This window comes from Ursus maritimus, unplaced genomic scaffold (genome assembly GCF_017311325.1).
Source record: "Ursus maritimus isolate PB19 unplaced genomic scaffold, ASM1731132v1 scaffold_14, whole genome shotgun sequence".
Classification (NCBI taxonomy): Eukaryota; Metazoa; Chordata; class Mammalia; order Carnivora; family Ursidae; genus Ursus; species Ursus maritimus.
Window position 1 is genome coordinate 26,823,857 of NW_024423786.1, and position 19,332 is coordinate 26,843,188.

The 19,332-nt window shown below is 49.1% G+C and overlaps 1 protein-coding gene across 1 annotated transcript in view; it reads left to right on the plus strand.

Annotated features, from left to right (window-relative positions):
• Nucleotides 1-19,332, plus strand: part of PRICKLE2 (prickle planar cell polarity protein 2) — an 85,749-nt gene that overhangs the window by 30,218 nt on the left and 36,199 nt on the right. Inside the window, exons 2-6 of the mRNA XM_008703115.2 lie at nt 252-365; nt 3,242-3,379; nt 6,037-6,240; nt 9,334-9,520; nt 14,923-15,798. Of these exons, the coding sequence (XP_008701337.2) occupies nt 252-365; nt 3,242-3,379; nt 6,037-6,240; nt 9,334-9,520; nt 14,923-15,798 (1,519 nt within the window). The remainder of the gene's footprint in view (nt 1-251; nt 366-3,241; nt 3,380-6,036; nt 6,241-9,333; nt 9,521-14,922; nt 15,799-19,332) is intronic.

Below are 19,332 nucleotides of genomic sequence, written 5' to 3' on the forward strand. Positions count from 1 at the left end.
GCCAAATTCTTTTTTTCTAGGAAAGTGTGCTGGCTTTATTTTTCCCTTGCAAGAGAGGGAAAGCCCCAAGATACGGGTGATTCGCCCCACTCTTTCTTCAAGGATGAATCTGTCTGCTTGCAAGGAGAAACGCAGATGCTGTTGAGTTGCAGAAGGGTGGAAACGACAGGAGGACGAACGTGTCCTGCTGCCGGGATCCTCTTCCCAGGGAGTGGGAGCGGGCGAGTGACCCATGTGCTTTCATCCTGCAGGTTCACCAGTACTATAGCTGCCTCCCAGAGGAGAAGGTTCCTTACGTCAACAGTCCCGGAGAGAAACTTCGAATCAAGCAGCTCCTACACCAGCTGCCGCCACATGACAATGAGGTAAGGGGCCCGCGCGGGGCCTTATGAAGACTTGGCTTAGAAGCTTCTGTGAGTTGTTACCTGCTTCATAATCAGAATGCTGTGATCAGTGAGGTCTCCGAAGGAAAACTCTGGCCCTTCATTTTAGGTTTTCACTTCCTTAATTAGAACCAAAGGAAAAGGCCTGACACTTTCTGGAGAGGGTTACCGAAGAGCAGATCTCATTATGGACTGGGTTCACGTCTGTGCCTGGTGCTACTAGCCGTTTGGGGCATCCAGGGAGCCCTAAAATTTAAAAGCTCAAGCCCAGGTTTTCCTAGTTGAAGAAGAATGTGCTGGTTGCCCGAGTCCCTTAGTCGATTGCAGTTCCCCCCGGGCCAGTTCAGGGTCAAGCCCTGCAAACACGTTGTGATTCTCTGGCATTTTCAGCATCGTTTCATGTGAAATAAGTAGGCAAGTTTTCCACGCGATGCTGCAGTAGAAGTCCCTTGTCCAGATACGCAGCTCGAACATCTGTGTTTTTAGCATCGAAAGGCCACCTCTGCAGGGGCACCATTGGTACATGTGGAAGGATGGCTTGCAGGCTGTCCTTTTTTCCTGAACCTCGATAGAAGGCACTGCCAGCAGGCATTTCTCATCTTTCAAGTCAAATTGCTCATAAAGGGAAATCCGTGGATACATTTTTAAAAGATCATCCCGCTTGAGGGCTTAGATTTGTAAACTAGAAATTAATTTTTAAGTATCCGGTTTTGAAAAATAGTCATCCTCTAGAACTGAATCGTCCCCTTAACTGGTTGCATTGGAAACAATTTTAAATTGAAAGGAGAAGTAACCCCTCTAGAGAGCTGGACCCCGGCTTTCTACCGACTGCCCCCGCCCACAAGCCGGATCTCCGGGGAAATTGAGTAGGTGCTATTTCGGTCTTTATTTTCCCATATTCAGATCAAAAGGGGTAATCCAAAAGCCTCAAAAATGAATTTGAGTAAGTGAAGCAAAAGCTTAGAAAACTAAAGCGAGTCCCTAGAAAGAGAGCCACGATTTCCTGTCGCCCATTTCCGACTTCGTAAAACAAATACAAACGGTGTTTTCTCCTTCAAAGCCGAGAGCAAGCACTGTAACCCGATGCCCAGTTAGCTAATTTGGAAGTGAAAATGCGGGTTTTTACAAGCAGGAGGGGAGTGCCTTTCTTTAAAAGCACATCCATAAAATGTCAGTGGTGCAATCGTATCTATTCCGGGCTAGTCAGGTCACAGCGGAGCCCAGGGCTCGCCGGGCCATCCGCAGGAGGACTTTCTTTTAATGCTTTTTTACTTTATAGAGCAAGGTATCTGTTCTTTGCTTTTAACAATTTATTCTGTTTACAGTTAACTGTGGTTTTATGAAAAGAGACCATTCAAATTCCTTCTTCCTGTTGGTGAGAATTCCTTCCATGTGACCCGGTGGGCACATTTCATCCACTTGACATGGCCCTTTTGAGGACAAAGAGTGATTCTAAAGTCAGTATCTGATCATTCGCTCTTTTGCGCAGAGGAAGCAGTTGAGACAAGGTCCAGCTGCGCTGGTTTTCCAGTTAGGATGCACCGGTCCTGGTCCAAAGATTTCCCACCAACCGTCCTATAACAAACCATCTGAGCATTTCACCTAACCTTTCCACTGTTACTCCAAAGAAAGACAGGAGGTGGGATGAGATCCATGTTTCCCAAAGCGTGGCAGGCACGGGACTTGGGGTGGTGCATAGACATGGTGGTAGGCGAAAGGGAGCCACATAGTAAGAGAATCACTCCCTTTTAAATTGTGCTTCATTCCTCCCGATGGAGTGGCTGAATCAGCCCCAGGGGGAGAGGGGTGGGCTTTCCGTTTGGGCTAGCAGTTTTCTCACACCTCTCCAGCTCATACCAGGCTCCACTTTCAGGTGACCGCATCAAGAATCTCCGTTTCAGGATCTCCCCTGAGCAGAAGTAGCTAGAATCTAACAACATGATTCCGATATCACATTGTTTCATTTTATGGTCACCTTCTGGTTTTTGTAGATGATACTAACTTTTAATTTATAGTCATAATATACTTGCTTTTTAAGTAGATGTATTCAAGTTTTAAAAAGTGAGACCATTTTAAAAACAGTATTCATAATAGTTCAAGACTATGGCCGAATTCCCACGGTATGTGTTAATAGGGGGAAAGACCAGGAAATGCTGGATTTGAGTGTCTGTAATGTCCCTCCCTTAATTCTGTGGGTTTTTATGTTTAACAAGAAGGCAAGTATCTTATGCAAGTGGATGGATTAGCCGAAGCCCAGGGGGCCGCCCTTTCCCTCCTTCACATAGATAAACATGCAAGGACTTCTGCGAAGCAGGGCATGTACCTCTGGACCGGCTCCTTTGCTTCGAGCCTTTGGTTCCCCATTGTCCCAAAATGAGGTGGGAGAGCAGAAGCTGGGAGCTTCTGACCGCGGTTCTGACTCGCTGGCCTGGAGCCATCCTTTGGTGTCAAGGATGGTGGATGAACACAGGGAGGTGAACGTCTCAGGGCCCCACGATCCAGTTGAAGATCCACATGGTTCTTTAAGTAGGAAAAAGTCCCAGATCTTGACTAGCACGAGAGCCCCCCACACGATGCGGATCTCAGTGGGGCAGTAGAGCAGGCAGTAAGGCCGACGGACAGTTAGACGACCTTGAGCCCGCTCCTGACTTGGGCTCTGGACTTCGGCGCCTTTACTAAGCTCTTTCTGCTGGGGTAGAGACTCACGTTCGCCAGCCCGAGCCCGCTGGCGGCCAGTGCTGGCCGGCACCACGAAGCTGAGTGGGAGCACGTTTAACAAGAAAACTCTAGGGCATGGGCTTCAGAAATCCCACCGAGCAAGGGCGACGTCCTCCATGGCACCCTCTGTGTCTGTGCAGGTTCGATATTGCAACTCCCTGGATGAGGAAGAGAAGAGGGAGCTGAAGCTCTTCAGCAACCAGAGGAAACGTGAAAACTTGGGTCGAGGGAATGTCAGGCCCTTCCCAGTCACGATGACAGGCGCTATCTGTGAACAGGTGAGCACGGGTTCCCGGGAGCGGGGAGGGATTCCGCTGCCATCCGTTCACGCATTCGTTCCTTCCACAGCTGTTTTCTGGAGTGCCTACCAGGCACCAGGCACAGTGCTAGCTCTTGGGGATACAGCGGTGAACAAGAGATTTGAAAGCTTTTGATTTTGCCCTTGTAAGGAGGTCCATCCTAGGGGAGGAAGTCAAACAATAAAATAAAGAAGATAGAAAAAAATGCAGCAGGGCAGGAGGCTGCAAGCACTGGGGGTGTGGGGAGTTTGCAATTTTCAGGAAAGTGGCTGGGCAAGGCCCCACTTAGAAGGTGGCCTCTGGGGGTGCCTGGGTGGCTCCATCAGTTATGTGTCTGCCTTCAGCTCAGGTCATGATCTCAAGGTCCTGGGATCAAGCCCCACATCAGGCTCAACCCTCAGTGGGAGTCTGCTTGAGTATTCTTTCTCCCTCTGCTTTGGTCTCTCTGCTGCCCACATACTCTCTCTCTAAAAATAAATAAATCTTTTTTAAAAATAGGAAACTTGGTGATGCAGTTGGTTAAGTGTCCAACTCTTGGTTTCAGCTCAAGTTGTGATCTCAGGGCTGGGAGATTGAGCCCTGCGTTGGGCTCCCTGCTCCGTGCAGAATCTGTTTAAGTTTCTCTCTCCCTTTGCCTCTGTCCCTTCCCCCCCCACACACACACACACTCTCTCTAAAATAAATAAATCTTTTAAAAAATGCTAACAGCAATTTAAAAAATAAATAAAAATGAAAGTAAACGATGTGAGATTCAGTGTCCTCATATCAGGAATTCTGCCTCTCTGAGATCCGTCTCCTGGAACCAGCCCAGCTGGGCTCTCTTAAGGAAAAAGGAAGGCTGGACATTTCGTGAGCAGGTATCAAAAGTTGTGTAGAATAGTGACAAGAGCATGGAGGCAGAGAAGTTTGACTCATGTTTCCGCCAGATGACCTTGCCCATGTTATTTTTCCTCCATTTTGTCATCTGCAAAATGTAGGTGACAAGTGCCTACATCATGGAATTAAGGTGAGGATTACCTGGGATTCTGTGCTATTGAAGCAAATAAACAAGGAGGTCATTACACTGAGATGACTCTGATACCTTCGTAACCTACATAAGCAAACCAAAACCCAAGCCCAAGGCAATGTCTTGGTATTGAGAAAATGACTCTTAAGACCAACCAATTGCCAATAGGCAACTCGGCTTTCTCAAATAAGGCAACCACTTCAGCTACAGCCAGTGCCATAAATTCCTTGCTTTGTATCCCCGTCTTCTCTGTAAGCACCCCCCTCCCGGCTCCGGGTAGGTGGAGCCGTCCTAACCACCTTCACTTTGGTGCTGCCCAATTTAAACCTGTATTTGCTCAAATAAACCCTTGAAATTTTTAATGTGCTTCAGTTTATCTGTTATCACGGTGCCTATCCCAGGTCTCCTCACATTATAAAAGGCAAGGGTAGTACTTTCTGCAATAGTGTCTTTCTTTTCTCTGGTCACTACCATGGAGGAGCTCCCAGACACTGTTCCATGAGACCTTTTTCAATTCCTGTGACACGTTGAATCCCATATGATGGTCGTGGTGTGGGGAAAGGTTTAGAGGTAGCTTTTCTACCCTTTAAACATCTTGCCTGAGCCAGTCACTCATGTAGGGCTGTGAAACTAGATCCTCAGCCCGTGAACGTCCTGGCCAAAGCCATAGTCAGCAGAGAGCCTTTCCCTGGACCCACCACCTTACACTTTACTCCTCCCTCGGAGGCCCAGCCGCAGCCATAACGTGGGTTATCAGGGAGAACCTTTCTGCATGTGGAGAGGAACTTTGGAACATGAGCCAGAAGACAGGAAAGGGGGAGAGAAGCCCCTTCCATAGTGTGGCCCTAGAAGTGATACCTTTTCAGTCAAGACTAGGTAAAAAGATATTAGAGAAAACAGACTGAAAACGTGCCTGAAAGGCTTTGGGGAAATTGTAAAGTACTTTTATGAACCCACTCCCTCTCCAGTCCTTTTTTTAAAAAAAAAAAAAATTTTATTTATTTATTTGACAGAGAGAGAGAGAGAGAGAGAGCGCACACAAGCAGGGGGAGCAGCAGGCAGAGGGAGAGGGTGAAGCAGACTCCCAGCTGAGCGGGGAGCCCAATGTGGGGCTAGATCCCGGGACCCTGGATCACGGCCTTTGCTGAAAACAGACACTTAACTGACTAAGCCACCCGCACGCCCCTCCCTCTCCCAATGTGCAGCGCCCCTCTTGCACCCCCGCGCCCTCACCCCCTACTCCTTGTGCTTTTGAACTGGGGCTGTGCCTCTGGATGGAGTTGGGAGCTTCTAGATACCGACACCTTCCCCATGTGTCAGTTTGCCCCCTGCCTGTAGAGCTCCTGTGTGTCATTATGCTAAAGGAGCTTTTCTGTCTTTCCCACCGTGTGAGCCCTGTTTTTCTCAGTGACTGTATCTTTGTCTTCCTTGGAAGGAAGAAGAGTGGGAGGGAGGGCAGGCGAAACCTGCCCTGCCACATATGTAAAGTAGGTAGCGCAGTGACCAGCTTGAAGACAGGTGCACAGCAACCCGCCCTTTGTGGTAGTGGTGGTCTTTCATCCCTTACGCGTGGCCCCGAAAGACCGAGACGGGGCTGGTGTTTGTACTTACGCGTCTGCTTGCCTCATAGTGCGGAGGCCAGATCAACGGCGGGGACATCGCGGTGTTTGCGTCACGCGCCGGCCATGGTGTGTGCTGGCACCCGCCCTGCTTCATCTGCACTGTCTGCAACGAGCTGCTGGTGGATCTGATCTACTTTTACCAAGATGGGAAGATATACTGTGGCCGGCACCACGCCGAGTGCCTGAAGCCGCGCTGCGCAGCCTGCGACGAGGTCAGAGCACGCTGCCTGGGGCCCCCAGCACTGCCCATCGCCCCTTAGTCCTGCCCTAGGCCACACTTTGTCCTGTGCCCTCCTGCACAGAAGAAAACCGTAGGCACTTCCACCTTCTTGTAGTAGGCCTCGCAGGAGAAGCGCCACCCTCCGGGGTGCTTACAGGTCCGAAAGTCGCAGTCTCCTGGGCATGCAGGTGGGAAGGCAGTTTCTGTAGCTGAGAATCGCTGGCACTAGGGCAGAGGGTTCTGAAACTCAAAGAAAGGCGTCATGCAGCTTTAGATTTCAGCCTGAGTCCCAGGGAGCAATCACCAGTAATGGTGTGGCACTTCAGTCTTAAAATAGTTGGGATTCCTGAGCTTCAGTGGGACAGACATTTCGTGGCACTATTTAGTTTCCCCATAATTTACAAAAGTTCTGATGGGGATTCAGGAGACAGATGCATACTCCCTTAGGAGAGCCCTGCCCCACGCTCTCAGAGGTCCTTGGATTTGCTGCCCCAGGTCAGAAAGCGGACTAGAACACCAGGCCTGTGCCCAGTGTTTTCTCCCACCAGGAGCACACCCAAATATGATCTGTAAGCTGCAAGAAGAGAAAACCTGCTTTGGCTTCAAAAGTTTGGAGCTTATATTTCTATAAAAAGTGTTGTTGTTTTTTTTTAATTTTGGAGGAGAAAAGAGAGTATTCTAAACCTGACCACCATTATTTTGAGAATAATTTGGGGAAGACCTTGGATAGGGGTTTCTTCCTGCACAGAGTGGATTTCTGGTTCCCTCTGACCCTGCAAACAGCAGTGTGGACTTCTGGAAGCAGCACTTGTCTTTTTAGCCACAGCGCACTCCTACCTGCCTAGGAGGGGTTCGCTTTTCTAGGAGGAAGTTGACCAGCCTTAACTAATTTGGATTCTCATGCTAGTGGTGATGTTCTGGAAAGACCCTCTAGATGGGTATTTGGGAAACTGAATTCCGTTCCACCTGAATTCAGGCACCCTCTTTACCTTCATACCTCAGTTTCCACTTCTGGAAATTAGTGCTCCTAATACTTTATTGTTATCTAATGGCAAATAGAATATGATGATTGAAGCATTTTGAAACTTTTGTTTTTTGAGATGTAATTCACCTAGCCTAAGGCTCACCCTTCTTAGGTGTCCAGTTTGGTGGGTTTTCATATATTCACAAAGTTGTGCAACTCTCCCTGCTGTCTAATCCCAGGACATTTTCATCACCCCAAAAGAAACTTTGTATCTAACAGCAGTCCCTTCCCTTCTGCCCCTTTCCCCCAGCCCTTGGCAGCCACTAATCTGTTCTCTGTCTCTATGCATTTACATATTCTGGACATTTCACAGAAGTGGAATCAGACAATGTGCCATCTTTTGCACAAGTGATTTTTCACTTAGTGTGATGTTTTCAGGGTTAGCCTATCGGTACGTTATTTCTTCGCAAGGCTGAATAATATTCTGTCGTGTGTATAGGTCGTATTGGGTAGAGCCATTTGTCAGCTGATGGACATTTCTCTCCACCTTTTGACTGTTGTGATCAAGGCTGCTATGCACGTTCATATGCAGGTTTTTGTGTGGACCTACATTTTTCATTGGCATCTTTGTATACTCTCTTGAGTATATGCGTGGGAATGGAATCGCTGGGTCGTAGGGTGATTCTGTGTCCAAGTGTTTGAGGGAATGCAGACTCTCTTTCAGAGAAGCTATGGCATTTCACATTCCTGCTCTCACGCAAGGAGGTTCTAGTTACTCCCCGTCCTCCACACTGTACTTTTCATCAGAGTCATCCCAGTCCGCGCAAAGTGATCTCACATGGTGGTTTTGATACATCTGTCCCTAATGGGTAGTAATGTTGAGCATCTTTCCATGTGTGTATTGGCTATTTGTGTATCTTCTTTTTTGGGGAACTGTGTATTCAAATCCTCTGCCTGTTCTGTTTTGTTTTGTTTTGTTTTAATCGGGTGATTTTTCTTTTTACTATGGAGTCGCTTGTATATTCTAGGTACTAGTTCCATATCGGACACATACTTTGCGACTATTTTCTCCCATTTTGTGGTTACATTTTCACTTTCTTGATGTCCTTTGAAACACAGAAATGTTTAATTGCGATGAAGTCCAATGGATCTGGGTTTTTTTTCTCCTGTTGCTTACACTTGCAATGCCATAGCTAAGAAACCATTGCCTAGTCCAGGTCCTGAAAATTTACACTTGTGTTTTCTTTTAAGCGTTTTATAGTATTTGGCTCCTTTGGTCTCTGATCTCTTCTGAATGAATTTTTGTATACAGCTCGGATTCATTCTTTTGCATGTAGTTATCCAGCTGTCCCTGCCACATTTGTTGAAAAGACCGTTCTTTCCCCATTGAATGTCCTTGGCATCTTTGTTGATAATCAGTTGGCCATAAATGTTTGGGTTTGTTTCTGGGCTTTCAGTTCTCTTCTATTGATCTATACGTCTGTTTTTATAGCAGTACCGCACCGCCTTGATTACTATGGTTTGTAGTCAGCTTTGAAGTCTGTGCTTTGAAATTTTAAGAAGTCTGTATTAGAGGTCAAAACACAAATGCTTCTGAGGGCAAGGCAGGTTTTGTACACGAAGGTGACTCATTTTAAGACAGCAGTGAGTGGTGAAAAATATGACCGAACTGGAGAACTCACAGTCATCTAGAAGCAGCAGCCCTCCTTCTCAAATACTATGTCTTCAACAAAGAAACCAGGAGTCTAGGTGTTAAAATGATATTTCCTATTTTTGAAAAGATGGTGTATCAGCCAAATAAGGCATGAATGTGTTGTCCAAAGTGCCCACAGGCCCTCAGTGTCTGGTCTTGCTTTATATTCTTCAGGGTAGAGCTTTATTTCTCTTATTAAAATGTGGTTCAGTTAATATCTGGCCAGGCCAAAAACTGTGGTTAATCGTGCTTTAGGCAAATCCCAGTGTGCTAACTGATAAAGATACAGAGTATGAGCACACAGATTTTTTTATTGAGTAATTTGTGGGAAAGACCTTCCGGTTCGGGGCCCCCACAGCCCCTCTCCGTGAAAGTGCATTCTCCTGGCTGGGTCTTAACCACTGCTCCTTTGGCTTCCCCATCTCTAGATCATCTTCGCAGACGAATGCACAGAAGCTGAGGGGCGGCACTGGCACATGAAACACTTTTGCTGCTTCGAGTGCGAGACGGTGCTCGGCGGCCAGCGCTACATCATGAAGGAGGGACGGCCCTACTGTTGCCACTGCTTCGAGTCCTTGTATGCGGAATACTGCGACACCTGTGCCCAACACATAGGTGAGGCAATTCTGGTGCTCAGCTCAGTCCTTCTGTGACTGGGTCTCCTTGCTGTCTGGGGTAGTTAGAAGCCTTTTCGCTCTCAACTCATACTGGCTTAAATGAAAAAAGGGAATTTCTTGGCTCACATTACCAGAATGGCCAAGGAGTGTGCTTGCTTCAGGTGGGGATGGCTCAAAGGTTCAAACAAGGTCTGGGTTTTTGCTTTTTTGGGTTTTTTTTTGTTTTTTTTTTTTGGGGTCTTTTGTGTCTCAGCTTTGCTGGCCTTCTGTTGGCATTGGTAAAAAGCAAGCTGCCTTCACATGCTGGCTAAGAGGACTCCCCAGTTATACATAATCTTAGCACTTGCATTCTCGAAAGGAGTGGGGCCACATCTGTCCTAGTATCCAAATCAGTTCCTCCGAACAGGAACCTTATCATCCCTGGTTCGGTGACGTGTTCCACCCTGGAAACAAGAGAAGAGGGTATTTCAGTTGGTCTGCCTGAGTCACAGGCCCACCCCCGAGATGGGGTTATGTGATGTACAGCCCCACGACCAAGGCGGGGGGGAGGTCCCAGAAGGGATCTCGGAGGGAAAATGTAAACAGATGTCTTCCACAGCCTCCTTGGAAAACTTGAGGGTCAGCAGAGGGAGGAACCCACATAGTCCTCTTGGTAGGAAGGGGCTGTCAAGAAAACCAAATGGTTTCTGGCAAGCATGTCTTCAAGAAAAAAAAAAAATCAGCAAAAGCTGACCCAGCCAAATACAAAGCGAGAGAACCTGAAACAGCTTCTAGGCTCTGAATTCCCCAAAGCACCAGCAGATCTGAGATCGGTGGAAATCATTTTCTCATCGCAAATAACCGATTGGTTTGACCCTTCAGCACTCTTCCAGATCAGGCTGCCTCTGTGGCTTCTGCCTTCAACTCGCCTGTTCTGGCACCTTGAGAACGAGCCACCCTTTAAGAAGGAAAAGGAAGAGTTGGCGGGGGAGGAATGTCTGGGAGACCAGCAGCCCGCCCTGCCTGTGGCATGTGCACTTCTAAGACGTCTGCTCAGAAGTTGCCGGCTTCTGACCTCTCGTGGGGAGATGTGCAGATAATCGGTCTGGGAGCCCTTTTGCCCCACTTCGAGGATTTTATCAGGAACCAAAAGAAGTGACCTTGCTTCTCTGCTTCGTCAGAAGTGATAGAGTCAAATGAAAACCTAGCTAGTAATTTGGAGAGCTTCGTGAGCCGGTAAACATCACAGCTCGGCAGACAAGGCACCTACTGTGTGCTCGGCGGTCCTTTGTTGTTGGGCAATCTGTCCCCCAGACTCAGGCCTGCTTCCATGAGGCCCTTTGGGGCTGGAGTCCCCACCGGGCCCGGGGTTCAGCATTGCCATGCAGCAGTATTATCCAGCAGTCTTCCCTGCTGGGGGCCTGGGTGACATGCCGGTCCACCTGCCCCCAACCCCGGACGGCCTCTCCTTCTCATGGCCTGAGGGACCCACCAGCTTTCATTTCTCACAAGATCAAAACAGGGAAACAGACTTGCTTTGATTGATGAGAAGAGTTAGGAAACGGGGAGCTCGATTCAGGCAGGTGGCTGGCCACGTGAGGAAGGACAGTGTGGGCTGTGTCGGGGGAGAATGGTGCAGCTCTCAGACCCCACGTGGCTCAGCATGGATTCTGGGTCTGCCAGTAGGCGGTGAGGGTACACACAGCTCACCTGCACCCATGACACCCCCTTCTCCCTAGTGTTGTGGTTTCCTCTGTCCCTTTCCAGTGAGGCTTAAAAGCCTCTCCAGAAACTGCCACTTAGAATTTTTGCTCAGCAACTTGGAAGAGAGAAAATCTGTCTGTCAGCACAGCAGGTCCACCTGAGAAGGCCCCTCTGTTTTCTTCTCTTTCTCTCTCCTTCTAGCTATTCACCACGGTGATTGGCGTTCCCTTCTCCTCCCTCTTAAATCCGTAAAAAGACATCAGTGTTTTAGCAGAGAGGGGGACCTCTGTGGCCTGCAGTATTAGCACTGCTGTAGTTAAAATGTGCTCCCTGATTTTTTTTTTCCTTCTTCTGCTCTTCTGCGAAACCTAATTTTCCTGCAACAGTGAAAGGGTATGCTCAGTATGTCATGCATACTACCATCTCCTGGTGCTTTGCTCTGACCATATTATACAAATATTCCATATTTATACAGCCGCTCAGAGTGGACCCTGCATCAGGCAGCCGTTGCTAGGGCAACGGTACTTTTGCCTGCACGCAGCAGAGTAAACAGTCCTATAAACAGACCGAGGCTAGAGCAGCAGTAGACACACACACCCTCTGAGAAGGGCTTACAGGGCTTAGAGGGGGGAATTAAAAAGGAACGCTTAGATGTGGAACAGCAGAGCCCTTTTCCAGATGTTTCGAGTTCAGGACCAGTTCAGAGGACCATCTGACATCAGGGATGTTTATCAGGGACCACATTGCACTGCCTGCTGGGTCGTTTTGTCACCCGCCTCCCCTCTGCTCGCCCCACCCCAGCCCAGCCTTCTGCAAGCCCAGCCGTCCCCAGAACTGGGCCCCTGCTGCCACATCGGAGCACGCTTCCTTGCAGAAGCTCAGAGAAGCAGCTGGTGGAGGACAAATACGGGAACCAGGCTTCCTGCGTGCCTCTGACAGGGAGCGGAGGAAGGCTGCCGCTGCTTGGGACGCAGGGCAGCCGGGGTGTGAGCATAGCCCTCTGCAGGGGAGGGCAGGGAGGACGGAGCCAGCCCCAGAGCTCTTGCTTGGACTGCGTCCAGGCAGTGGCCCTCAGAGCAGAGAGGGAGATAGAACACTACATCAAAAGCTAATGATGTACTGTATGGTGACTAACATAACATAATAAAATCAAAAAAAAAAAAAAGACATAATGAAAATAGGAGAAGAGCAATGGGAGTAGTTAGCAGATAAGGTCTAAGCTCCCTCTGCATATTAACTCCCAACAACCCTGTGAAGTCAGAACTATTATTATCCCTGTTTTACTGCAGAGGGGACCGGGGCACAGAGAGATGAAGCCACTGGCTTAGGGTCGCACAGCCGCAGAGCCGAGATGGGAACCTCAGCAGATGGGCTTCCGCAGCCGTATTATAACCAGCTGGAATGGGATGCAGCTGGGACGTGAACCTCCCTTCATCTGACTCCTCACTGACTCCTGAAGCCCCAGTCTGCACAACTCCAGAGTTCTGCCTCCCCGGGCTGCCTGCCCTGCTTCCTCCCGGGAGCCTGGGGACAAAGTGTGGACAGAGCCTCAGCTCTGGGTCCCGTCCCTAGCCCCGCCCCACCAGTTCTTACTCCTCCTAGAAGGGCCCTGTTGAGAGGGAGTGGATTTCCACAGTGGCCGCTTGGCCTTCGAGTGGCCTTTGTGGCTGCCGCTGTCGCTCTAAAACTCCCCTCTTAGTCCCTAGGGCCAGACTCCCGAAGAAACAGAGACCCCTTAATTTGGGGCGGAGCTCATAGGAGAGGAAGTGCCTTGTGCCTCTCTCTCCCTGGGCTGCAGGGACCAAAAGGTAGGCAGCAGAGAGCACGGGAGGCCGGGACCGCTGCTTTGCCTTTTGCCCTTTGTTCTTGCCCTTCTCATTTTCTGGGTAGAGATCGCTCTCCAGTTTCTTGTTTCCCACCTCTCCAGACACGGCTCTCAAAGTGATTCCTGGAAGGTCCAGGCTCCAGACTTTAGCCACTGAAGGTGGAGGTTCATACTAGTACTACATTTCTGGAAAGATTTTTATTAGCAGAAATCAGCAGTCTTGCAAAGGTCCCTTTCCATTCTACAGTACTTGCATGAGACTGCATACCCCACAGGCTCTCCCCACGGGAGGGGGACCCCAACCCATCCATACTTCCATCCTGCCAGCTTAGCAACTGCTGTCAAAAGAGAACTCCCTATGTCACTGTCTTAGCAACAGTCCCAGGTTACTCTCCCATCGGACTAGTGCAGGTCTTGTGCCCACTTCTGAAGCAGCCACTAGGGTGGGAGATACAGTTTTTTTCCTGGCCAGTACTGGGTCCAGGCAGGGCTTTAGCCTTGCCCAAAGCTCATGGCCAAAGGTGGCAAGAAGGTGGTGTCCCACAGGGAGATTAAGTCCTAGAACCAGCAGGGGGCAGAAGCGATGATGAGAAGCAGGGGCACTTGGGCCTCTGGGAGGTTCCTGCAGGGCAGGTGTGTTACAAGATTATGCAAACCAGGGACAGCCCTTGCATGGGGAGGAAATGTGTTTCTTCCTTCCCTGCTGACATTAAGCAAAGGGTGTGCGTGCCTACGGAGGATGTCTTTGATGAACCACACCCAAGTTTTTCCTTACCAAGTGTTGAAATCTGTTTTTTTCCTTTTCCACTGAACTGTTACAGTGATTTCTTCATCTGAATGGCCTGTGCTGGTGTGGAATTCAGGTCATCCATTCAACATATAAAGAGCCCCTCTGATGCATCAGGCCGTGTTCCTGGACATGCCACAGAAAATTAATGACCCTCTGGTCCTAGAACTTCACTTTTAGTGGAGGAGAGGATTAATAAGCAAATGTACAGGGGCTCCTGGGTAGCGCAGTCGTTAAAGCGTCTGCCTTCGACTCAGGGCGTGATCCCGGCGTTCCGGGATCGAGTCCCACATCAGGCTCCTCCGCTGGGAGCCTGCTTCTTCCTCTCCCACTCCCCCTGCTTGTGTTCCCTCTCTCGCTGGCTGTCTCTCTGTCACATAAATAAATAAAATCTTTAAAAAAAAAAAAATAAGCAAATGTACATATGCGGTAGTACTTTGTCAAGCAGTGTTCGTGCTGTGAAGAAAAATACAGCGGGTCAGGGTGAAGAATGGTGGAAGCACGCTATCAGGTGTACGGGAAGAATTCTCCAAGGAGCTAGCATTTGAGCAGCCCCCCAAGGAGAGTGAATGAGGAAGTGTCAATGTCTCGGTTAGGAGCAAGACTTCCGGGTACAGATCTCACCTGTGATTCCTGGTTGTATTGAGTGAGGCAAGTTATTTAACCCTCCTGTGCCTCTGTTTTCTCGTCTGAGAAATGGAAATAATACTAGAAACTTAACTCGTACAGTGGAGGGGTTAAATGACTTTATCGATGTGCAAAGCATTTAAAGCCGTTTTATATCATGTATTAGTAGCATTATTGTAATTTTGTCTGGGAGACTGTATCCCAGGCAGAAGGATTCATGGACAGGAAATCAGGCCAAAAACATCTAGTTTTTTTTCCTGCTCAGAGCAAATGAGTTAAGAAGCAGCTGACTGGTAGAACAGGGGCTCTCATAATGGGACATGAATACCATTTATGTGAGATCCTGATTATTGATTTATTGTTATTTTATTCTGTTGTATTTGGAACCCTGAGCCAAATCAGGATGCTGTGTGTTTCACCTCGTGGTACAGGGCTCCGAGCAGCTTGTCAGCCTCTTCCATTTCTTTTCCATCCCCAGGGATCGACCAAGGTCAGATGACGTACGACGGCCAGCACTGGCACGCCACCGAGACCTGTTTCTGCTGTGCTCACTGCAAGAAATCCCTCCTGGGGCGGCCATTCCTCCCCAAGCAGGGCCAGATATTCTGCTCACGGGCCTGCAGTGCCGGGGAGGACCCCAATGGCTCTGACTCATCCGATTCGGCTTTCCAGAACGCCAGGGCCAAGGAGTCCCGGCGCAGTGCCAAAATCGGCAAGAACAAGGGCAAGACAGAGGAGCCTGTGCTAAACCAGCACAGCCAGCTGCAGGTGAGTTCCAACCGGTTGTCAGCCGACGTGGACCCCCTGTCCCTGCAGATGGACCTGCTCAGCCTGTCCAGCCAGACGCCCAGCCTCAACCGGGACCCCATTTGGCGGAGCCGGGACGAGCCCTACCATTACGGGAACAAGATGGAGCAGAGCCAGTCCCAGAGCCCTCTGCAGCTTCTCAGCCAGTGCAACATCAGAACGGCCTACAGTCCAGGGGGGCAGGGGGCCGGGGCCCAGCCCGACGTGTGGGCCAAGCACTTCAGCAACCCCAAAAGGAGCTCATCCCTGGCCATGAAGGGGCACGGTGGCAGCTTCATGAAGGNNNNATGCCGAGAGGACTATTACCCGGGAAGGCTGAGATCCCAGGAGAGCTACAGCGATATGTCCAGTCAGAGCTTTAATGAAACCCGAGGCAACATCCCAGTCGCCAAATACGAGGAGGAGGAGGAGGAGGAAGGGGGCATATCCACTCAGCAGTGCCGGACCCGCCATCCAATCAGTTCCCTGAAATATACTGAGGACATGACGCCCACAGAGCAGACCCCTCCGGGTTCCATGGAATCACTGGCCCTGTCTAATGCAACAGGTAGGTTCTGGTCGCCTGGGAAACAGAAAGCAAGAGGTAATAATCTTTGGGTAACTCAATGCTGGTCTTCAGAACTTTCATGTTGTTCCTGCCATGTGCCTTCTTCCAACAGGTCGTCAGGGAGGGGATCCCCAGTTTCAGATGGCTTCTGTCTTTGATCGCATTCCCTACAAGCAGAGCCTGAGACGGGGATGAGGGTACCTGGGACATGGGGGGAGTGGGCTCCCAGGGAAGGGGAGTGAGAGAGACAGGCCGGTGTTGGGGGAGGAGCCAAGGGGAGAGTGCCATCTGGGCTGGAATCTAACTTCAGCCTGACCCCACTGGGGGCTCTGGAGGATGGGTTGCATCCTACAGTTGGTTCCCTCTTGTGACAAAGGGGCTGACGTTCTGCACAGCATGTCTGTCAGTCACCAGCTTTGGGCTGCTAGAGAGCCGCTCCAGGATGAGGTTGTGGATAGGGGCAGGGGGCGTGGCAGGTGCTGCTGGCCAAAGACAACATTCAGGAGAAGAGGCAGCTGTGAGCCAGAGGCAGTACTCACAACACTGGGTAATGCTTGAGATGCCACAGCACCCATGACCGCTTCCGAGGCTGCTCCAAACCCCAGTGTCTCATTAGGGAGCTCATTTTAACTTGTAGATAGAGACCAAAGAAATGTGGATAGACAGGGGAAGACAGGCAGGCTGAAAAGGAGCAAAGGGGAAAGAGAGAGAGAAACCATCCAATGCCTGCTTTCTCCAGCCCAGTGGTCCAGCTGGTTTGCCGGTGAGGCCTGATGTGGGTGTTCTCTAAGAGGGGCTACGCAACGTGTAGTCTGAGCATGGAAGCTAGCTGCAGTCTGCAGTGAGCCAAGTACTAAACATGACAGTGTTTCGAAACTCTGAACAATTTGACCTTGCCGCCACATCCAAGTGCGTGCTCGGCGGGCTCGCCTTCTCGGTCCAGGTACGGACCAGTCAGGACGTCAAGCAACCCACGAGGGACTTGTATGTGGCATGTGCTGCGTGTCAGTCATGCTCAGTCATGCTCAGGAGGGTCACATATCCATCCCCGGTGGATTGAAAATAAAAAAACAGGTCCATCACCATGGATAGCTGAGAAATGCTGTCCTGAGATGCACTTCCCTTATGGGTGGAGCCCCCAAGGAGGGAGACATAGGTCTACCCCTTACATCAGGGACCCCAGAGTCCAATGGCTCTTGGTGGAGCTGCTGATAAACTTGAGCATGTCGGCCCCGTCCGGAGGTGACAGCCCCAGCTCAGCTCCAGCTGGTCGTTGCCACGTGAAAGATATTTATTTATCCAGCCAGCAGCTATGTAGCTCTTACCCTGTGCCAAACTTCGTTCTAAGCGCTTTATAAATATTAACTCACTTCATTAAACCCTCCCAGCCCTACGAAATGGATATACTATTGAGAGTCTCATTTCAGAGTTGAAGCAACCGAAGCACAGAGAAGTTGAAGGGTTTGCCCAAAGTCACCCAGCTTTGAAAGGGTGGAATGGGGATTTGAACATATGCCTATGACCCCTAAGCAGTGTTCGTCTTCATACCAGCTTGCCAACAGTTCTGGTTCCTCCAGACAAGTTAAACGTGTGGATTTTTAAAATGTGAAATCTACTGAAACTCTGCTGGACAAGCAAAACATGTCTCTAAGTCATAGGGTGTCTCTACAGGGTGTTTTTAACCCTCATCCCTCCCAAACGCGGTCACATCTGTGTTCTCGTGTGTCCTAGAGGACAAATAGCAGGTATCTTTATCCTCATATTTTAGATGAAACAAAAATGAGGCCTTAGTGACTAAGCACCTTACCTCATGTCGTAGAAGCAAGCAATTAGTGCCGAGTGATGACTGCCTGGCTTTCAGCCCAGTTGGTGCTATTCTCGAAAAATGTATATGCTATAATTATTTAAGAGGCCAGGAGATAAATAGGTAATTCAGCCTCTGAAGCAGTGTTTCTCGAAGCTAGAGCACCTGCATTAGACCGTGGCTGCTTGATTCAAACATAGAATCCAGGATGTCCCCCCAAACCTTCTGCATCAGACCCTAAGGAGGGGGGACCCAGGAAACTGCATTTTAACCAGCTCCCTGCTAAAGCGGATGCAACCACTGTCTGAGAACAGCGGTTCCTGGGCTTGTCTATTTTGACTTTATTGTCCCCATGCAGTGACTTAGGAGAAAATCAGGAGATCTGGGTGTTGGGAAATATTGGAAAGGCCACGTGATTAAGTCTGAAGCATATACCACCTCAGATCCTAAAGAAGAGGCATGGGATTTATCCCCATGATTTTCTTTGGGCCCTTGGGCAAAGCACCGAATGCCGCTCTGTCTCTGAGATTTGGGGGAAGCATCCCTGAACTGTGTCTGATACCTGAGATCAGCACTGCCCAGTGAAGCCAGTAGCCACGTGTGACTATTGAAATTTCGATTCATGAAAATTAAATGAAATTAAAATTTCAGGCCGTCAGCTGCTCTAGCCACATTTCAAGCACTCAAGAGCACTGAGCAGAATCTGAAATTACATTTAATTTCAATAGCCACATGTAGCTAGAGGCCACCCTGTTGGACAGCACAGATGGCAGGAGGGAGCTGGTAGGATGGACACAATTTTAACCCCATTATTTGTCTCTTTAGAAATTCTCCCATGAGCCCCAATTTTTCAGATTGTCAGTTCATGGTTTGGAGTACCAGTTCAAATCCAGCCTTCATCATGTCAGAGCTGGGTGGCCTTGCACAGTTGCTTCCATTCTGTAAGGCTCAGTTACCCCATCTACGGTATTTAGTGAATAACTGTACTTCCTTCGTAGTGTTTTGGGGAGAAGTATATGATAATGCATTTAAACTCATTAATAGAGTCTTTGACGCAGAGGACCTTCTATAATGGTTACCTGATACTTTCTGCTATGATTGCATTTTTATCATTCTTATCCCAAGCATACGGGTGCACAGCTTTGGCCTCCAGGAATGTTTTGGCTACTGACATCTCCCAGCGTCCCCCAGCTATGCAGGTTTGCATTTTTAGGTTTGCAGATGTTCCCGTGGGATCCCTTTTTTTTTTTAACCAGCATGCGAAGAGCATGAGAAACAGAACTAAAGAAGTGCATTCTATGCCCCTGTGTTTCCATAGATCCGTCAGACACAGCTGTGTGGAAGAAAGATTGTAGCTCGTACTCTAAGCACTGCTTCATCCTTGGTCACTGAAGCAAACCTTGAATAGCCTTCCAGATCCTACGCTGTGTACACACACACACACACACACACACACACACACACACATTCACACATGCACCCCAAAGACGTGGTATTAACTAGACTTGGAAAGTCAGTCGTTTTGCCACCAACCCCCACTGTTGCATTTAAATTTTGCTAGAAAATTCCCTAGTCTTTTGAGAAGGCAGTGCTCAGAACTGTGTATCTTTAAATCCTGGAATCCCAGTCTGTGAATAACAAGTATGTGTCATAGAAGGCTTAGTCAAAACACCTTGATCCTTAGGTGAAAGCTGGTTTTCTAGATAATGGATTTTTTTTCTTCCATAGTC